Below are 19,258 nucleotides of genomic sequence, written 5' to 3' on the forward strand. Positions count from 1 at the left end.
TTTTTTTTTTGCTAATATTTGGTATTTTTAGCATCAGTATTGAAAAATGAGTTTAGTCTTTTTCTTTTCCCTTACTGTGCTGGCCCAGCTTTGGTATCAGAGGTATATTAGTCTTATAGTTTTCGTGGCAACACTATTTGTGTTTGTTCTGTTGAGCATAGATTTTTAATCATGAATTTAATGTCTTCAGTGAGTTTTTAAAGCTGTTCATATTTCCTTTTTGAGTAAGTTTTTGTTACTGCCATTTAGTAATTGTTCATTTCTTCTTTTGTTTTCAAATGCATTGGCATGAAGTAGTTCATAGAAGTAGTTCATGAAGTAGTTCATAGTAGCTCCTTTCATATTACTTCTTCTGCCCTGGGTCCTGGAGTGTTTGAGATTTTGTGTGCAGTCTCTGTTTCCCACAGCACTCTGGCTCTCCCTAGAGGAAGCGCCACTGACCTTCAAAACCAAATGTTTGGGACTTCCCTGGTGGTCCAGTACGAATCCACCTTACAGTGCAGGGGACCCGGGTTCAATCTCTGGTCAGGGAACTAAGATCCCCCATGCAGTGTTGCAACTAAGCCCACGCACCACAACTACACTGAGCCCACGCGCCTCAACCAGAGAGCCCACGTGCTGCCAACTACAGAGCCCATGCGCTCTGGAACCCCTGCGCCACAACTACAGAGCCCACACACCCCAGAGCCTGCGCGCCACAACTAGAGAAGAGAAAATCTGCACACCACAACTTGAGAGAAGCCCACGTGCCACAACGAAAAATCCCGCATGCCTCAATGAAGATCCCGCATGCCTCAACTAAGACCTGGTGCAGCCAAAAATAAATAAAATAAGTAAATAAATAATAAATTAAAAAAAAAAACGCAAATGTTCTGGGGGTTCATCTTCCTGGTGCACGACATCCAGGCTGGGGAACCTCTTGTCGGGCTCAGACCCCTCACTCCTTGCGAAGGGCTTCTGCAATTGTAATTATTCTCCCATTTGTGGATCACCTACCTGCGGGTATCGGTCTTGACTATACCATGTCTGCACCTCGCCTACCCATCTCATTGTGATTCCTTCTTTATATCTTTAGTTGTGGAAGATTTTGTCTGCTAGTCTTCAGGTCATTCTTATTTATAGCTGCTCTGTAAATAGTTGTAATTTTGGTGTGCCCATGGGAGGAGGTGAGCTCAGGGTCTTCCTAGTCTGCCATCTTGGCCACTCCCAATGCAATAAATTATTATTTATTTATTTATTTTTGGCTCCGTTGGGCCTTCATTGGCGCACGTGGGCTTTCTCTAGTTGTGGCAAGTAGGGACTACTCTTCGTTGTGGTGCACAGGCTTCTTGCTGTGGTGGCTTCTCTTGTTGAGGGCTCTAGGCGCACAGTCTTCAGTAGTTGCAGCATGTGGGCTCAGTAGTTGCAGCACACGGGCCCTAGAGCGTGCAGCTTCAGTAGTTGCGGTGCGTGGGCTCAGTAGTTGTGGCTCGAAGGCTCTAGAGTGCAGGCTCAGTAGTTGTGGAGCACGGGCTTAGTTGTTCTGTGGCATGCGGGATCTTCCCCGACCAGGGATCAAACCTGTGTCCTCTGCATTGGCAGGTGCATTCTTAACCACTGCGCTACCAGAGAAGTCCCAATAAACTATTTTTTAATTAAGGTGTGTACATTGTGTTTTAGACATAATGCTGCTGTACACTTAATAGACTACAGTATGGAGTAAACATAACTTACATGCACTGGGAAACCAAAAAATTCATGTGGTTCTCTTGATTGCTATACTTGCTTCATTGCGGTGGTCTGGAACCGACCCCGCAGTATCTGTGAGGTGTTCCTGTATACACAATTTTCTTGAGTTCTGGATTCTTTTAGTCGTCCGGTTGTCTGTTCTCCCTCAAGTGCCAAACCTGTTGTTAATGGGGGTCTGTAGTATTAGTTTATTTCTGGTAAAGCACCATTGTCCTATTTCTAAGTTCACTTATGTGATTACTGACTCTCACTAATAGTGTGGTTGTGGGTTTTGGCTGGGAAGGGTTTTATTTTCCCTCCTTTGACTCTTCTGAAGCCTTGTTGTGGAGATGTCTTTCTGTATCGGTTTTATTTGCCTCTGTGAGCAACTTTGAAGTGTCTTCAGCTCCAGTATTCCTGTGTTAAGTGCCCTGTCTGGCTTACTGCTGCAAGCCTGCGTGGGGCACAGGTGCTAGCCTTCCACTTCTCATGGAAACTGTTCTCCTTTCCTGCCCCATGTGCTAGGCAGAAACAAGGTGTCTGCATCCCTACGTCATGCTGGCAGCTTATCGACTCTGGTCAGGGGCTTTGGGTGTACTTATTCCTGATAGTTTGATTTCTCTGTGTGTCACAGTTTTTGTAGAATGGCCTCAACTTTCACAGCAGCAACCGTTAGTACAGACTTGTCTACGTGGATATTTTGTTTTTTCATCTTTTTGTGGGTGCCAACACCTCCACATCAGGGAGGACTTACGAAACTAAAGAAGTCCTGGGAAGTGGGAAACTCAATAACAGTGGATTATTTGAAAGAGAAGAAGCTCTTGAAGCAATAGGAAAAAAGAAGAAAATGTGTAATGAACACCTCTTATAATGACAAGTTGAGAGAGGAAGAAATTGAGGCTTATGCAGGCCAGGTAACATCCCTGAGTTTCTGAAGTGGTCAGTAGCCATAATACTGACGGGACCTGCCTGACTCCACAACCATGTTCTTTTCACCGAGTCTTGTGTGAGTTCATCTGCTTTTGTGAATTTACTTCAAGTAGTCATTCTTTTCCTTCCCTGGTTTCCCAGCATCTTTCGTTATTTTTTTCATAGAAAACCAGTTCTGTTAAAACATACCAGTGAGAGTGGTGTTCCCCCGTCTTTTCTGACCACAGTGCATTTTACAGAGCAGCCCAGTGCACAGAGCAACGCATGTGTAGAACAGTTCCGTGCCACCGTCCTTTCCCTGGCCCTGTTGGTGCATTTCCATTCCATCCTATTCTTATGGTTTACTTTAGGTGAAATAGGCTGGCTGTGACTAAGTGAATTGATCTCACAACCCTTTAATAGCTCATGTCCCATAGTTTGGCCAGTGTTTTTGAAGCATGACTTAAAGCTAGAGTATTTGTCAGCAGAGGACATAATAGGTTGTCTCCTCAAGAGCCCATCTCTTGTCTCAGCTGAACTCAATCCATGCTTCTCCTATGCAACTGGCCACTCTATTTTCCCCCCTTTTTGGATGAGGGGGATTCCTTTTAAATGGTATTCCAGCATTAACTTTAGAAATTGGGAACAGCGCTTACTTATTTTGGTGGCTTCCTGTAGGTAACATGTAATTTTTTTTTAATATTTATTTATTTTTATTTATTTATTTATTTTGGCTACGCCGGGTCTTAGTTGCTGCATGCGGACTTCTTAGTTGCTGCATGCAGACTTCTTAGTTGCAGCGTGCATGCGTGATCTAGTTCCCCACCAGGGATCAAACCCAGGCCCCCTGCATCGCGAACGCAGAGTCTTACCCACTGGACCACCGGGGACGTCCTAGTAACATGTATTTTTAAACCACTTAACTGTAAGATTGTTGCTTGCTCTGCCTCTTCATACCTTTGATCTTGATCTTCTTATGTTTCCTCCCTGTGTGTCTCATTCCAGGTACTTTATTTAGCAGCTTCTTTCTTAAGTGAGTTTTAGAGCTAAAGCAGCGGTGTGCCAGTAATCTAGGCGCCGTGGACTTCTAGCTCACTTCTTTATCTGAGTAGTGCGGGCGACCTATTCAGAGTAGAGCTGATGACCGAGTGTCTGACTTTTAATATGCTACTGTCTAATTCTACTTCTTAAGAATAAAAAGAGAGAGAGGAGGCTAGAGTGCAAACAGAGTAGAATGGCAACACTTGGGTGTCCTGTCGCCTTCCCTCTTCTGGACAGCTGATAATGTGTGTCCTGTAACAAGAATGACTGCTGAAGTATACCACTCTTGTCTCTTTCCCCAGCCCTCCAAGCCATAACATTGTGGTGAATGGAAAAGAATGTATAAACTTTGCCTCATTCAATTTTCTTGGACTGTTGGATAACCCTAGGCTCAAGGTAAGTAGCACATATGCTGAAGTGGACAGATAACATGACTGACATAAGCATCTGGACATAAAATAAGAGACAAATGCAGAATATCAGAAAGGGCTGTGTAAGTACTTACTCTTTACTCTTTAGTGACAGAGCTGTAACCTAGTTTTCAACAAAGGGAGGCAAGGGTGTCCTAATGTGGCTTAGTGTTGGGTGACAACCAGAGAACTATATGAACCAGACCCAGGTAATAGTTGGAGATGTATCTAGGAAATTGCTTCATCTCCGGTTGGGATTGTGGGCCAGTAAACATTTTTTGAGGAAAGACCTATGCCCACAAATGCCAGAAAGTGCGAATGCATTGAGTTAACCAGGTTTTAATGATCAAGCTAATATAACTTTTCCATGTTTTAAGTCGTATACCTAAGTCTTCCCATCCCTCTTTTCTTTATATCCTGTTAGAATGGTCTTAGTACTAAGAAAGGGAAAGCCAGGGTACTGGGGAGCTATGTGGGTTAAAGAATAGGAAATGTCATTTTTAAACTGTCGAAGATATATTATTACAGTCTAATTTTTTTTTTTTACTTTCACGAAGGCGGCAGCTTTGGCATCTCTAAAGAAGTGTGGTGTGGGAACTTGTGGACCTAGAGGATTTTAGGGCACATTTGGTATGTTTTCTGTCATATTTTTCAGACTCCTGCTTTCAAGAATTAAGATTCAGTTTGATTTCAGAACTCCTTGGAAAAGGTATCCTTAATGAGTTGTGGTAATAAGCTGGCGAACTTTCTAGATTTTGTGTTTGAGATCATTGGTAGGAGCTGCACTGGTCTGGGGCTGACTGTCCCTGTGGAGAAGAGCCATAGGTACCTAAGGCACACTGTCTCAGTAGGGCGAAGCCCGAGCTCTTGCTGCATTTGCCCCAGGAGACAGTGGTGTGAGGAAACTGTTTCTGCCGGGCATGACAGTTGTAAGGGGAGGCGTCCGGCTGTGAGTGGCTCTGCTCTTGGTAGTCGTGCAGGAGCCCAGATTCTCCCTGTCTCGTTGCTCTAGGCCTGAGGGCACCATCTTTGTCTGTGTGGCCGAAGCCAGGTGATGAGTATGGGGGAGCAGGCGTGCAGGGCATGGGTACCTGTTCAGGTGGGCGGGTGGGGTTGCTCATCATTCTGCCCACATTCTGTTGGTGAGAACATAACGCAGGTCACGTCTCCCAGCAGAGGGGCTGGAAAGTTGCTCTAGCTGGGCGGCCACCACGTGCCGGGAGGAAAGTGAGAACGGATTTGGGGGATGGGGCAGGTCATACACTGTGTAGCCCTTTTCTTTCTGGAATGAAGACAAAGGATCATTGATTTCCTTGTGTGTGAATGACCTGGAGATGGGCTAACTACATATTAGGATGAGAGTGTGATTTCAAACACTATGAACTCCCTAAATCAGAGTCATCAAAGAAGACCCTGGAATTTTTATGGTGGTTTTTTATTAAACGTATATTGTTCTTTGCTTCTGAAAATTTCAAAAATGTTGTTAAATAATTTTCCAAATGAGTGTATTACTGGAAATAACATTCTGGTTTACAAAATGTCAGAGGGTAGGGACAATGGGGCCAGGGAAGTCTCTTTTGTCTTCTCTACTTATTTTCATTTCTGGGTCTTTGTTGTTTTCACTTTAACAGTTAAGATGTTTTTATTTAAGGGAGCACCTTTCTTTATCCCTTAGCTAATTTAGTGGTTAAATTATTTTTATTGGAAACAGATGATGGGAGTTGGTGTCCAAGAATCCTACAGCTGGAAAGGATCTTTAAAATCTTGTATTCCAGCATCCCAGCTAGTCAGAAGAATAGAAAGCTCAGAGAGGTTAAGTGACTTCCTCATGGTCACATAGCTAATTAATTTCAGCCCTAAAACTAGAAAATAAGTATTCTGATTTGCAATATTAATGGCAAGCTCAAAGACTTAAAAGAGCTCAGATCAGAGGCTCCCTCTTTCCTCTAGCCTAGTGCAAACATGATTTGTTTGCCTGCTTTTTATTGGTAGGGTATTATTTCCTTCATAAGAATTAGAAAACCAGAAAAGGCATTTTTTTTACAGGGTTGTTTGTTGTAATCTGATCAACAAGGCTTTCTTTCCATGATCTGCTTGCGGGGTAAAGAAATTTTTTCTTGAAAGCCTCTCTTTCTAGTAGATTTTATTTGCATGTGTGGCCTTGGCTCTTGCTCGGGAGTTAAATCTGAGAAGACCGATAAGAGATTTATTGCTAAATTTAGTGGAAAAAAAGTTTCAAATCTTCAAGACCAGTTTTCCCAGAGCTATGGAAATATGTTGTTTTAATTGCCCAGTCAATTTTTCATTTGGGTCACCTGAAATACGTGTAATAGGATGCTGTGTGCCTCTAAACTTGGGGAGGGGGGTCGTTAAATTAATGATTTAAAAATTTTTTAAGTTAAATATAGTTGACATACAATATTATGTTAGTTTCAGGTATACTATATAGTGATTTGACATGCATGCATTATGAAATGATCACCATGGTAAGTCTAGTAACTGTCTGTCCCCAAAGTTATTACAATATTTTTGGCCATATTCCTTATGCTGTATGTTACATCACCATTGCTTATTTATTTTATAACTGGAGCTTTGTACCTCTTAATCCCCTACACCTAATTTTCCCCACCCCTGATCCCCTTTCCCTCTGGCAACCACCCCTTTGTTCTGTGTTTCTATGAGTCTGTTTTCATTTTGTTTTATTTTGTTTGTTTTGTTGTTTAGATTCCACATATTAGTGAGATCATATGCTATTTGTCTTTCTCTGTCCAACTTATTTCACTTTTCATAAAACCCTCTTGATCCATCCTAAATTAATTTTCTTGATTGAATAATTCAATCCATGATATAAACCTCAAAGATTTAAAGAGATAGTGAAGTCTTCTCCCCACTGCCATTCCACCCCCAAAAAAGCCAGCTACCTGATTGGTAATGGAAATCAAATGGTATTTCATGTGTTTTTTATGCAATAAGCTATGTTGGTATACATTTTAACTTATAAATGCGAAGAAGCATGCCTAGTTTTTTATCATTACTTGATGGGATAAATTGGAATGGGATAAATAGTTCATTTTCACAATTCTATATCATCCTTTAAGAAGTCTACAAGTGAAGTGGTCTTCAGTTTATTTTATTATTTGGATATTGCTGCTAAATTTTCTAATTCCTCACTATACCTCTCTTGCCATCAAACTGAGGTGTCGTTCGGACCCTCTGTGTCGTCTCATCTCTCACTCAGTAGCTGGCGCCCACCCCAGCAGCCTTTGGTTCACAATCGAGGGACCTCTGCGCCTTTAGTCAGAAGTCACTGTGAATGTGTTGTAGTTCTGAGTGTAGAAGGGACCCAAGTGCTTCAGACCAGGGGAGAGAAGGCACAGCTTAGCCTTGTATCTGCCCTCTGGGCTCCGAGTTCTCCATTGACAGCTGCCAGATGCTTCTCTTAGCTGTCTCACTTTGTCAAGTGGCAGAAACCCTATATTTCTCTTTGATCCAGTGCTTATCAGAGTATTTTTATGTGATACTTACTAAATGTTTGATTAACAATTGAATGAGATTGTTGGACAGCCCTCATTTAACTACTTATTAAAATTTAGTCCTTTGTGAAGTTGTATCTTTTATAATTCTTAATTTTGTCTTTTACTAGTTAAAAAGCATCACAGTAAGATTAACTTGCCTCTGATAAATCAGTGAGTGGGTTTACAGATTTTAGACACTTTATTCAAATGTTCTAAAAAGTTGTTTATTCCTGTTGCTGAGCTGACCTTACTCACTTGTTCCTCCCTGGAAGTTGGTGGAAATCTCACACTTAACAGCTAACCAGGTCTCTGTTGGAAATATTTAGTCCACTCAGTGTCCAGCCTTGTATCCAGCTGGGTGAAGTTGTTTCTTTTGTATATCTCAGTCCTGCAGGTCTTTTCCCTCTCCCCCTTCTCACCAGGAATGTCTCTGGTAGGGAGGGGCATACTTGGAGGGAAGGCTGATGCTGAAGGGGTCTCCTGGAGCGAGGCTCCCAGCCACAGGTCCTCGACATCTGAGCCGGAGGGCTCTGCCGGGCCATCAGCCCTCTCCACCGCCCCTCCCTGGGGAACGTCTGGGTCCCCCTGCCACTGCCTACACTTCTGAGTTCCCCTCAGTGGACATGCCGTGGCTCTGAAAGTCTGCCTTTACTCCTCAGAGTTCCTCGTTTCTCCCATGAAGCTCCAAGGCTGGAGGGGCCTGGCTGCATCCTTCCTGTATCAACTTCTGAGTTCTCTTTGCGCAGAGCATGTGGTAAAACTCTGATCTCGTTCTCCAGACTTGGGTCCTGCTGTAGTTAAAAGAGCTAAAGAAAGTTTAAAAAAATTTTCTCTGCCTCATTTTAAGACACTTGGAAGTTTTCTAGTTCACAGCCAGCTGGTACACTATTTATTTTAGACATCGCTGGTCCCTCCATCCCAGGGTGTGAAGCCTCATGGCTTAGCCTGGGAAGGTGAAAGGCTATATGGAACGATGATGTAAGAGAGAAAAAAAAATACCAGTTTAATAATTACAGTTTATCCCTATAATTACATCAACATTCTTCTTAAGCTGCTTCCATAAAAGGACCATATTTCTCTTTGTACTATACGTTTGAATTCACCAGTACACTTCAAAAGAAATTTAGACAGAAACTCAGTACTGCAGAGTGATGGCAGGTGCCACCACTAAGTGCTGACACAAACTGTTAGAGGAGTGACCACCACAACTGAAAAAGTTCCTGTCTCTTGATGCAGAGTATGTGGGGTTCTTTTTAACTTAACTACTTTTCTTTTTTCTTTCTTTTCCTTTTAAAAGCTGGTTGACAGTTGTCTTCATGCCTGGTTTGGTCACTTCTCCTAAAATGCAAAACGGCGTTAATAAGTTAATGTCGTACATTGGTAAAGTCTTGGCATTGTTGGTTGAGGGAAGTTAAAGCAGGCAAGGTCACTGGACCTTGAATTCTTATTGCTAGAGTGATATAAAAGCAAAACCTAGAGTCAGAGCTGTCCCAGTCACATATTTATAGACAAATGAGTAGCTGATTCAGCTCACAGAGTATAGAAACAGTTTTGGCCCAGAATTATCTTAGTAGATATTGTATGACTTGTAACTTAAGAACAATTACATTTTGACCACAAGGTGACAGTATTAATAGCTAAACTGCTTATGTTATTTTATTTATTCTTTAGTCAAAGAAAAAGAATTATGAGACAGTTTAACCATTTAACTTTGTACTCTTGAACTAGATGTGCACTTGGATTTGGAAGACCGCCTGGCAAAATTTATGAAGACAGAAGAAGCCATTATATACTCATACGGATTTGCCACCATAGCCAGTGCTATTCCTGCTTACTCTAAGAGAGGGGACATTGTGTTTGTGTAAGTAATCTTTACTGACATTTCTTATCAGAATTCCTTTGGAAATAATATTGGCCCTCCTAGAGAATTCCTTTGTTAGAGGTCATCTGCCTAAAATAATATTGATTTTTTTTTTTTTTCATTTTTAAAGAAATATATAGTCACCCAGCCAAGTAGTTCTGCAGAACTAGTGAGACCTCCACTGGAAGGATGCCTTAAGGTGTCGGTACTTTGTTATCTGCCATTATGATTTTATTTATTGATGTTGAGAAGACCAAACTTATGTAGGAGCGGACCAGCCCTCTGTTTTCCCTGTGCAGCTCTGTGACAGTGTGGTGTCCTTGTGAGTCCATGGTCGTAGCCCACATAGCCACTCATACTACCTGATAAAGTCACTCCACTTCTCAGTACCCTCGCTGCAACTCTTGGTCTCTGCTGATCTTGCTTCATGGCTTGTTAAGAATATAGAAGTCATGAGTTGCAGACTTCCTTAACTTTCCAGGAACAAATGACACACTTGCATACATGTGCACTAAATGTATGGTGTTGCTTTTTACTGTGGAGGGGAAGAGCAGAGAGGAGTAGAGTGAGGGCTGGCATAGCCCAGGCAGCTGGTTATACCCGTCAGGAGCACCTGCCACTAGCCCGAGCCTCTGTTATCTTTTGAGTGGACAATTAAATGACTCTCTTCATTTAGGTCTCAGAGTGACTTTTGTTTCCTCTTTTCCTTTTTGACACCATAGCCAGACACTCCATTTAAGAGCTTCCATTGTTCCTAAAATAAATATCCAAGTTCTTATTATGATCTTGTACATTCTAGACTACTGTTTTAGGCCCATTTTCTACCATTTCCCCTTAGGTGGTCATGCTGTGTAGCCTTACCAGCCTTATATGCTAGTTTCCCCTCAAGGCCTTTGCACGTGCTAAGACCCTAAGTCCCTACGCCTAGAACGTTGTTCCTCCTCTCATCTCCTACTTAATTCCTGCTCATCCTGCACATGTACCACCTCTGCAGGAAAGCCTTCCCCAAGCTCTCAGACCAGGTCAAGACCCCTTGCTGCATGTGGAGAAAATTTTACAGCCAGAGGAGTTTGGTATCCTTGTGAATCCATGACCACGCAGGCATTTACGTGCCTGTCAGAATCACTGTTTCTCAAGCCTCCCTTAACTTACATATGCAGGTGTGTGCGTGTGTGCTCATGGGCGCCCGCACCGTCTGCTCTTGGCTCAGCTTGCCTCACGCTCACTGTACTCTTTTACACCACTTTCAACGGTTCATACCAGCCCGTTGCCTAGGATAGCATGTGCCATTTAGTGGTGCTCAGTAAATACCTTCAGTAAGAGAATGAATGGAGGCTGGAGCGCAAAAGAGGGGTCCAAGTGACTGGACTTCAGAGCCCGGCTCACCTCAGTCCCTGTACCATCCTGCTGCTTCTCACTCACTGTCGGAGCACCTGTAGTGCAACAAGCTCAAGCACACGCTGCAGGGCTGGCTCTTCCTGGGGGTTTTCAGCACGCTTGTGTCCCATTCTTCCCCACAGCCCTGTGACAGTTACCTGGGAGCACTCCAGCACATGGCCTGGGCCTGAGTAGAATTGTTTCCCAATGTGACCATGAAAATGAATGTTTCTATTAATTTCTTGCACATAGTTTAAAAAATCAGTAATAATAAAGACTCATCACAAATTTGAGAGCCAGTGATTTAAACAGTGATTCTAGGTTTTTAATAAAGCATAGTTGCAGACAACTACAATACAGTGTCAGCCAATATCGCTTTATACAAGCCCCCACCATAAATTCCTTTTTGAGTTTAAAGTCCAGAAGAAGTTTACAGTTACAGTTGAACTTGTATGCTTCCTTTGTCAGATAATAAATACTATATTGTCCTTTTGGTTTTCACTGCTAGGAAACCTAGTCTAAACTCACTTTCAAATCTTATGCCTGGTGTCTTAGAACTTCAGTTTCTAATGAGTCATTAGACAACTTAATTATTCCCTTATACATAATTTTAAATATTCCACCTGAAATTCATTTGAAAGTAGGAACACTAGAGGTAAAAATGGTGTTTAGTAAATTATTTGACAAATTGTTTTTGATAAATTCATTAGGCATAGACAATATGTTCGATGTTTTATTTTCTTTCTTTTGTAGTAAACAGTGATAATGCTTTGCCAGTAGGTCTCAGAACAATGGTTGTTTATATACCTAAGTCTTTCCTTGTCACTCTGTCTGTATATTACTTTGTGTACCCTTTTCTAATGAAATGTTTTATATTGAGATAATTGTGGATTCACATACACTTGGAAGAAATAATACAGAGATTTTATGTGCCCTTTACCCAGTCTTCCCCAATGGTCACCTCTTGCAAAACTGTAATACAGTTTGAAAAGTGGGATGCTGACATTGATAAAGTCAAGATAATCCCTCTTGTTGCCACACCCATATCCCTTCTACCCTACCCACTCTTTAGCCCCTGGCAACCACTAATCTGTTCTCCATTTCTGTAATTTCATGATTTCAAGATTGTTGTACAGGGACTTCCCTGTTGGCGCAGTGGTTGTGAATCCGCCTGCCAATGCAGGGGACACGGGTTCGAGCCCTGGTCCGGGAAGATCCCACATGCCACGGAGCAACTAAGCCCGTGCGCCACAACTACTGAGCCTGCGCTCTATAGCCCGCGAGCCACAACTACTGAAGCCCGCATGCCTAGAGCCTGTGCTCTGCAACAAGAGAAGCCACCGCAATGAGAAGCCTGCGCACCGCAATGAAGAGTAGCCCCCGCTCGCCGCCAACTAGAGAAAGCCCGTGCACAGCAACAAAGACCCAACACAGCCAAAAATAAATAAATAGATTAAAAAAAAAATGTACAAATGTGAGTCATACAGTAGGTAAAACATTTGAGGATTGGCTTTTCTCATTCAGCATTAATTATTTGGAGATTCTCCAGGGTTGTTATGTGAATCACGAGTTTGTGCCTTTTGATTGCTGAGTCATATTCCATGGTATGGATACACCACAGTTTGTTGAACCATTCACCTATTAAGGATATCAGAGTTGTTTCTAGTTTGGGGCTATTACAAATAAAGGTGCTGTAAATATTCATGTATAGCTTTTTCTGTGAACATAAGTTTTCATTTCTTTGAGGTATATGCCAAGGAATGCAGTTGCTGGTCATAAAGTATTGTGCGTTAAGTTTTTTAAGAAATTGCCAAACTTTTCCAGAGTGGCTGTATTATTTTACATTTCCATGAACAGTGTATAAGTGATCTAGTTTCTCCAACATCCTCAGGAGCATTTGGTGTTGTCGCTTTTTTTTTTTTTTTTAGCCATACTCATAGGTGTGTACAGATATCTCATTGTAGTTTTAGTCTATATTTCCCTGATGCTACCATACTTACTGTTTTTAGGCTTTGGTCTTGGCATCAGGGTAATACTTCATAAAGTCAATTTGAAAGTGTTCCCTCTTTTATTTTCTGGAGAAACTGTATAAAACTGTTGTTAATTCTTTAAATGTTTGGTAGAGTTCTCCAGTAAAAACAGCTGGACCTCGAGATTTTTTTTTTTTTGGAAGTATTTTTACTATGAATTTAATTTCCTTAGTACTTGTAAGGCTATTCAAATATTGAGTGAGTTGAAGTAGTTTGTGTTTTTCAAGGAGTTGGTCCATTTCTTCTAAATCGTCAAATTTGTATGTGTAGCATTGTTTGTGATATTCCCGTACTATCCTTCTAATGTCTGCAGATCCCTGTTTCCTTCCTAACTGGTAATTTCTGTCTGCTCTCTTTTTTGTCATTTTTGCTAGAGATTTGTCAATTTTATTGATCTTTTCAAAGAATCAGCTCCTTGTTTCATAGATTTTTCTACGTTGTATTTTTGTTTTCATTTCTACTGATTTCTGGTATTATTTCCTGCCTTCTGCTCATTTGCAGTTTAGTTTGCTCTTTCTAGGTTCTTGAGGTGAGAACTTCAATTACTGATTTGAGACTTTTCCTCATTTCTAATGTATTAGTGCTATGAATTTCCCTGTCATCACTGCTATAGTTGTGTTCCACAAATTTTGATGCGTTTATTTTCATTTTCGTTTAGTTCATTTTTGTGTTTTATTTCTCTTTGACCCATGAGTTATGTAGAAGTGTGTTGTTTAGTTTCCAAGCATTTGGAAATTTTTAATTTGTTACAGTTTGTTTTATGGCTCATGATGTGGTCTATCTTGGAATATGTTCCATAGTCACTTAAGAAAGAATATTCTGGCAAATACAGAGAAAAGGCCACGTGAGGACACCAGTGAGAAGGTATCACTCCATGATAGGACACATGTGATTAATTTCCTTCTTTATACATTTCTGTTTTTCATATAATAGTATTCAATGATCAAATGTTACACTGATCATTATTTTTTAAAAGTCACTGATATGCAAATTAAAAACCAGAAAAAACATACAAATTGTTCATTTGCCACTTCTATCCTTTAATCCAGTAAGAGAGAGTGCTAGTTTTGCATGTCAACTTCCTAAGGTATACTTATATAAAAGTTTTAGTGAGACAAAAAGCAATTTACATATGAAACTTTATTTACCTTTTGAGAGAAATTTTTTTTTTTGTCATTATCATTAAATAGAAAAAAAATATTCTGCTGAATGGAGTGTTCTATAAACGACAATTAGATCTTCCTAGTTGATGGTGTTATTGAGTTCTATATCCTTGCTGATTTTCTGTTTGGTAGTTCTGTCAGTTGTTGTAATTTGTCAGTTTCTTCTTTCACTTTTATCAGTTTTTGTGTCTTATCTTTTGTAGCTCTGTTATTTGGTGCATATTTAGGATAAGTTTTCCTGGTTAATTGAGTCTTTTTATCATTATATAACATCCTTCTCTGTCTCTGGTAATTTTCTTTGTTCCAAAGTCTACTTTATCAGATATTAACATAGGCACTCTGCTTTCCCTTTTGAATGTTTGCATGTGTTTATTGTATGTAATATATATGTATACCCTTACTACCTATATTATTGTATATAACATACATACATATATATAGCATATAACTATATATATATATATATATATATATATATATATATATATATATATATATATAACTACATGTGCGCCCTCAGTGCGCCCTACACACACACTTTCCCTTACTACCCATCTCATTACATTTGAAGTGAATTTCTTATAGGCAGCATGTTTAATCCACTCTGCCACTCTGTCTTTAAATTGTATATTTTAGCCATTTACATTTAATGTAATTATTGATATATGGGATCTTAACCTCCCAATTTTTATTTTTTGTTTCTTATTTGTTCTCTCTGTTTTTTGTTTTCTTTTTTCTTTTTCCTGCCTTTCTCAGGGTTAATTGAATGAGTTTTGGAGTTCCATTTTTATTTATCTTATTTATTTTATTTATTTGTTTTCAAGTGTTTCCCTTTGTATAGTTTTTTAGTCATTGCTGTAAGTATGATGTTGTATGTACGCATAAGTTATCACATTCTACTGGTGTTATTTTACCAGTTCAGTTATAGAATCCTTTATCTTCTTTTACATCCCCTTACTCTCCTTATTTATAATACAGTCGTTTTAAGTATTTCCTGTAAACACTTTGAGAACCACATCAGATAGTGTTATAATTTTTACTTTAACCATCCACAATGACTTAGAAAACTCAAGAGGGGAAGAAAAGCCTAGTGTGTTTGTTCATACTTTTTACAGTATTCTTTCTTCCTTCCTGATAATCTAAGATTCTTTTATTTATTTATTTTTTCTATGTGGAGAGCTTTCTCTAGCCATTCCTCTAGGGGAAGTCAGCTTGGGACAGAGTCTCTTAGTTTTTTTTTCAACTGAGAATGTCTTCTCCCCCTCATTCCTAAAGGATATTTTTGCTAGTTTTGGATTCTTGGTTGCCAGGTCTTTTTTTTTCAGCATTTGAAATACATTGGGACACTTTTTTCTGGTGTTCATGGTTTCTGATGAGAAATCTACTGTCACTCAAATTGCTTTTCTCTTACATGTAAGGTGTCATTTTTCTTGTGCTGATTTCAAGATTTTTTTCTTTGTCATTAGTTTTCAGAAGTTTGACTATAATTGAATTGGCATTTATTTGTTTGGGTTTACCTGCAAGAATTTTGCTCAGCTTCTTTAATCTATAGTTTTACGCCTCTTCTTTAATCTATAGGTTTTCAGCCATTATTTCTTTAAGTACCTTTTTAGTCCCACCCTCATTCTGTTCTTTAGAACTCTACAGACTTGAATGTTGCATATTTTACTGTAGTCTCACAGGTCCCTGAGACTGTTCTTTCCTTTCTAGTCTACTTTCTCTCTGCGATTTACATTGACTTGATTTCTACTGTTACATCTTTCAGCTCACTGATTCTTTCCTCTCTCCATTCTGCTGCTGAATTCATCCACTATGCTTTTTCTTTTGACTATTTTGCTTTTTAGTTCTAATATCCCCACAGGATTCTTCTTTGTATCTTCCTTTTCTCTGCTGCAGCTTCCTGTTTTTTCATTTGTTTCAAGCATGTTCATAATTACTCATGAAACATTTTTATCATGATGGTTTTAAAGTCATTATCAGATCATCCTGACAACTCTGTCATCTTAGTACTGGCATTTGTTAATTGTTTTTTTTCTTTTTTTTTCATTGTTTGATATTTTCTGGTTATTGGTATGACAAGTGAAACATGAACAGTTTCATATTATGCTGTTATAGTTTATGCTTTATTTAAACTTTCTGTTTGAATTGGCTTTCTCTGACAGTCTTCCAACAAGGGCAGGGGGGCACTGCTGCCTCATTACTGTCAGGTGGAAGTACAAGTCCAGGGTCCCCACGGGGACTCCACTGACACTGAGGTGGGGTTATTTTCATTTCTTCTGGTTGTTGGTGAGAGTCCTACTCTTGTCTGAGCCTCCCCTAACACAGCCTAAGCATAGGCAGGGGAGAGTGTCTCTCCCTGCAGGAGATTGGAAGTTAGGTCTCTCCACATGGTCTTCACTAACACCACAGTGGGAGCCACTTGTTACTACCCAACAGAGATACAAGTTCTGGCTCCCTTCTCTGACAGCTCCCACAGGGGTATTGGGGAGCCTTGTTATGGCCTCGTGAAGGCTAGAGTCTGGGTCCCCCTCTCAGCCTTTGCTAGTGTGGAGGGGACAGGCCCAGGTTTTTCTGTGGTTTGGCTGCAGTAGAGACCTTTGCTGGGCTGCCCCCTTTCCTGTCCCTTTGGCTACAGAGAGCAGACTTTTGTCAGAGCTTTTCTGTCTCGCCTGTTGGCATTTCCAGTTTGCCAGCTGCATCAGTTCCAAGTTAGGAAATTCCAGGAACTTGTTTCATGTCATTTCTCAGATCCCTCGCTGGTCTGCCTTTTCTCTCCATTTTTCAGCATCATCTTATGTTTGTCTTATACATGATGTCCAGGATTTTTGGTTATACCCAGTGAGAAAAATAGGGAAAATATGTCTATTTTCTCAGAAGTAGAAGTGTTGCATGTACTTTTAAATAATACACTTAATTTAAGAAATATATCCTGCCCCCCATTAACTCAATTTAGGAGATCTTACTGAAGATTAATCTGCATGACTCAGAGTTCTCCCCTGGGTTATGTAGAGTCAGTAACCCAGTATTCCTTTTGATGGCAAAGTAATGGCAGAGTGGTGGCCTGTCAAATCAGAGATGCCACTGATGGTGAGATGCACCAATATTTCATTCATTTTTCAGAAAGAGAAAAGTACTTTGAATAAACTAATATGCCATCTATATAGTAAGATGCATGCTGATTTCTCAGAGGTCAAAATATGGCAAGAGTTTGCTTCGTAGAACAGAATCAGTATGGTAGTTATGTGGAAAGGTTTGCAGAGTGAAGTGCAAACAATAATATATTAATGTTCAAACATGTTTTATTTATTTGCCATGTTCAGTTTAACAAGTGGATGTTGGTCAACTTACAAAAGCAAGCATTCCTTTTCTGAGAATGTTGACAAGACCCTTTAAACCCCAATTTGGTGGGTCTTTCTTCCTTGCAGAGATAAAGCTGCCTGCTTTGCTATTCAGAAGGGATTACAGGCATCACGTAGTGACATTAAGCTATTTAACCATAATGATATGGATGACCTGCAGAGACTATTGAAAGAACAAGAGATTGAAGATCAAAAGGTATGATTCTTTTGAAGAAAATTACACAGTTCTTTTGTACTTTCTAACCAGCTAAATTATAAATGAAATGGTAATTTGTCATGAAAACTTGCCTGTGGATCACATGTGGACATTAAATAAGGGTGTTTCTGCTTATTAAATGTACCTCAGATTAGAGAGTCAAGCCTGATAGTAATTGCCTCATCATTGCCATAATTATATATGGCAAATGTGGGGGAAGGTTATCTAGGCAGCTTTCTAAAAGAGAGAGAGAAAAACAGCATGCATTTTGGGGGTGGAGGGATGTACACTCAACTCTACAGAAGTAACAACAGAACTCATTAGGGCATTAACAAGATGTATCTAGTGAATTCAAAATAGGCTTATTCATATCAGAATAAATCATGTATCGATTCACCAGAAGAAACCATGGCGGCAGATCTTAATTAATGAATTTATGAACAAAGTGAAGACTCTTTCTCCCTACCCCAACCTCATCCCAGATCTCTGAGCAGCTGCTCCCTGTGGGAAGCAGCTGCCTCACGCATGGTTTCCTTCTACGTTGCAACCTATTTACACTTCTTCTCGAGCACCTGTGTAGTCCCTTGGGACAGGGAGGGAATTAGGCAGGTGGAACTTGCTCCTTGTTGTTCTGATAGAGAGTGGAACAGAGGAAACGTGTTCAAAGCATCACTGTTAGAATTAGCATTTATTTGCCCCTGACAACATGAACAGAGAAGGTAGTTCTGTGGTCTGTGGTTCTGCAGCAGGAACCACTGTGTGTGAAGTGTACTGGGAACCTGGTCACCACATCCTTTGTCTCAAACACCACTTTCAAGTGGACTTTCCCAGTGTAACTCATCCGTTACTAGAGTAACTGATAAAAATGCTCATCACATCCTTAATTTTGTGTTAATTTCCATTTTCCCAGATATTTGAATTATTCCTTTTGGATTCTGTCATCTTTGTTTAGGTGATAGCCTAAGAGCAGCACTTCATGATTATACACATTCGTGTGGTGAATACGCATAGACTTCTGCTATTTTATGCTAGGTGTGCTACAGACAGTGTTTTATAAGTATACAATTTAGAAGAATGTATAGGGAAAATCTTAAAATTGAGACCGTTCCACCAATGAATTCTTTCTACAGATTGTAAAAAGATGTCCCTTTTCTGATTCAGTAATAGAATGCTACCGTATTGAAAAACACTGCCTTAGAAAGTGTGACCAATGAACCAGTCTGCTGTAGAGTTATTTCGCCAAGTTAGCATTGTACAAATTTGGAAGACAACATATTCAAGTTCTGTGTGTGTGTTGTATAAGATTTATAATCTGTGGAACTTTTTTTTTAATGAATAACAAGAAATAAAGTTATCTTAAAATTTATTTCCATTTTATAGTTTTTACCTTTTTACTAATTAATTTATACCACATATTCCTGCCAAGAGTAGGCTTTCTAAATTACTTTACATTTTGGTTTTTAGAAATAATTCTTTTTTAATTTTGTTTTCACAAAAATAATAAATGTTAAATTTTTAAATATTTTGTACTTAGATGCTTATATTTCCTTTGAAAGTAAGTTAAATAATCTGAGTTTGGATCAAACTCTTTTTGTCAGTTTCCCAACTAATGGAGTTCATATGTTTTTTCATTCCTTTTCTTATAGAGTTCTCTTATCCCATATTAATCCTTCTTAAAAAAAAAAAGATA

General features: G+C 39.8%; 1 protein-coding gene across 1 annotated transcript in view; it reads left to right on the forward strand.

The window, feature by feature from the left end:
* The first annotated feature begins 7,107 nt into the window (after positions 1–7,107).
* LOC130708356 (serine palmitoyltransferase 1-like) overlaps positions 7,108–19,258 on the forward strand; it is a 34,727-nt gene continuing 22,576 nt past the window's right edge. Inside the window, exons 1-3 of the mRNA XM_057548121.1 lie at positions 7,108–8,336; positions 9,311–9,443; positions 17,439–17,568. Coding sequence (XP_057404104.1) covers positions 9,349–9,443; positions 17,439–17,568 — 225 coding nt within the window. The 5' untranslated portion in view covers positions 7,108–8,336; positions 9,311–9,348. The remainder of the gene's footprint in view (positions 8,337–9,310; positions 9,444–17,438; positions 17,569–19,258) is intronic.

This window comes from Balaenoptera acutorostrata, chromosome 6, assembly GCF_949987535.1.
Source record: "Balaenoptera acutorostrata chromosome 6, mBalAcu1.1, whole genome shotgun sequence".
In the NCBI taxonomy this organism is placed as follows: Eukaryota; Metazoa; Chordata; class Mammalia; order Artiodactyla; family Balaenopteridae; genus Balaenoptera; species Balaenoptera acutorostrata.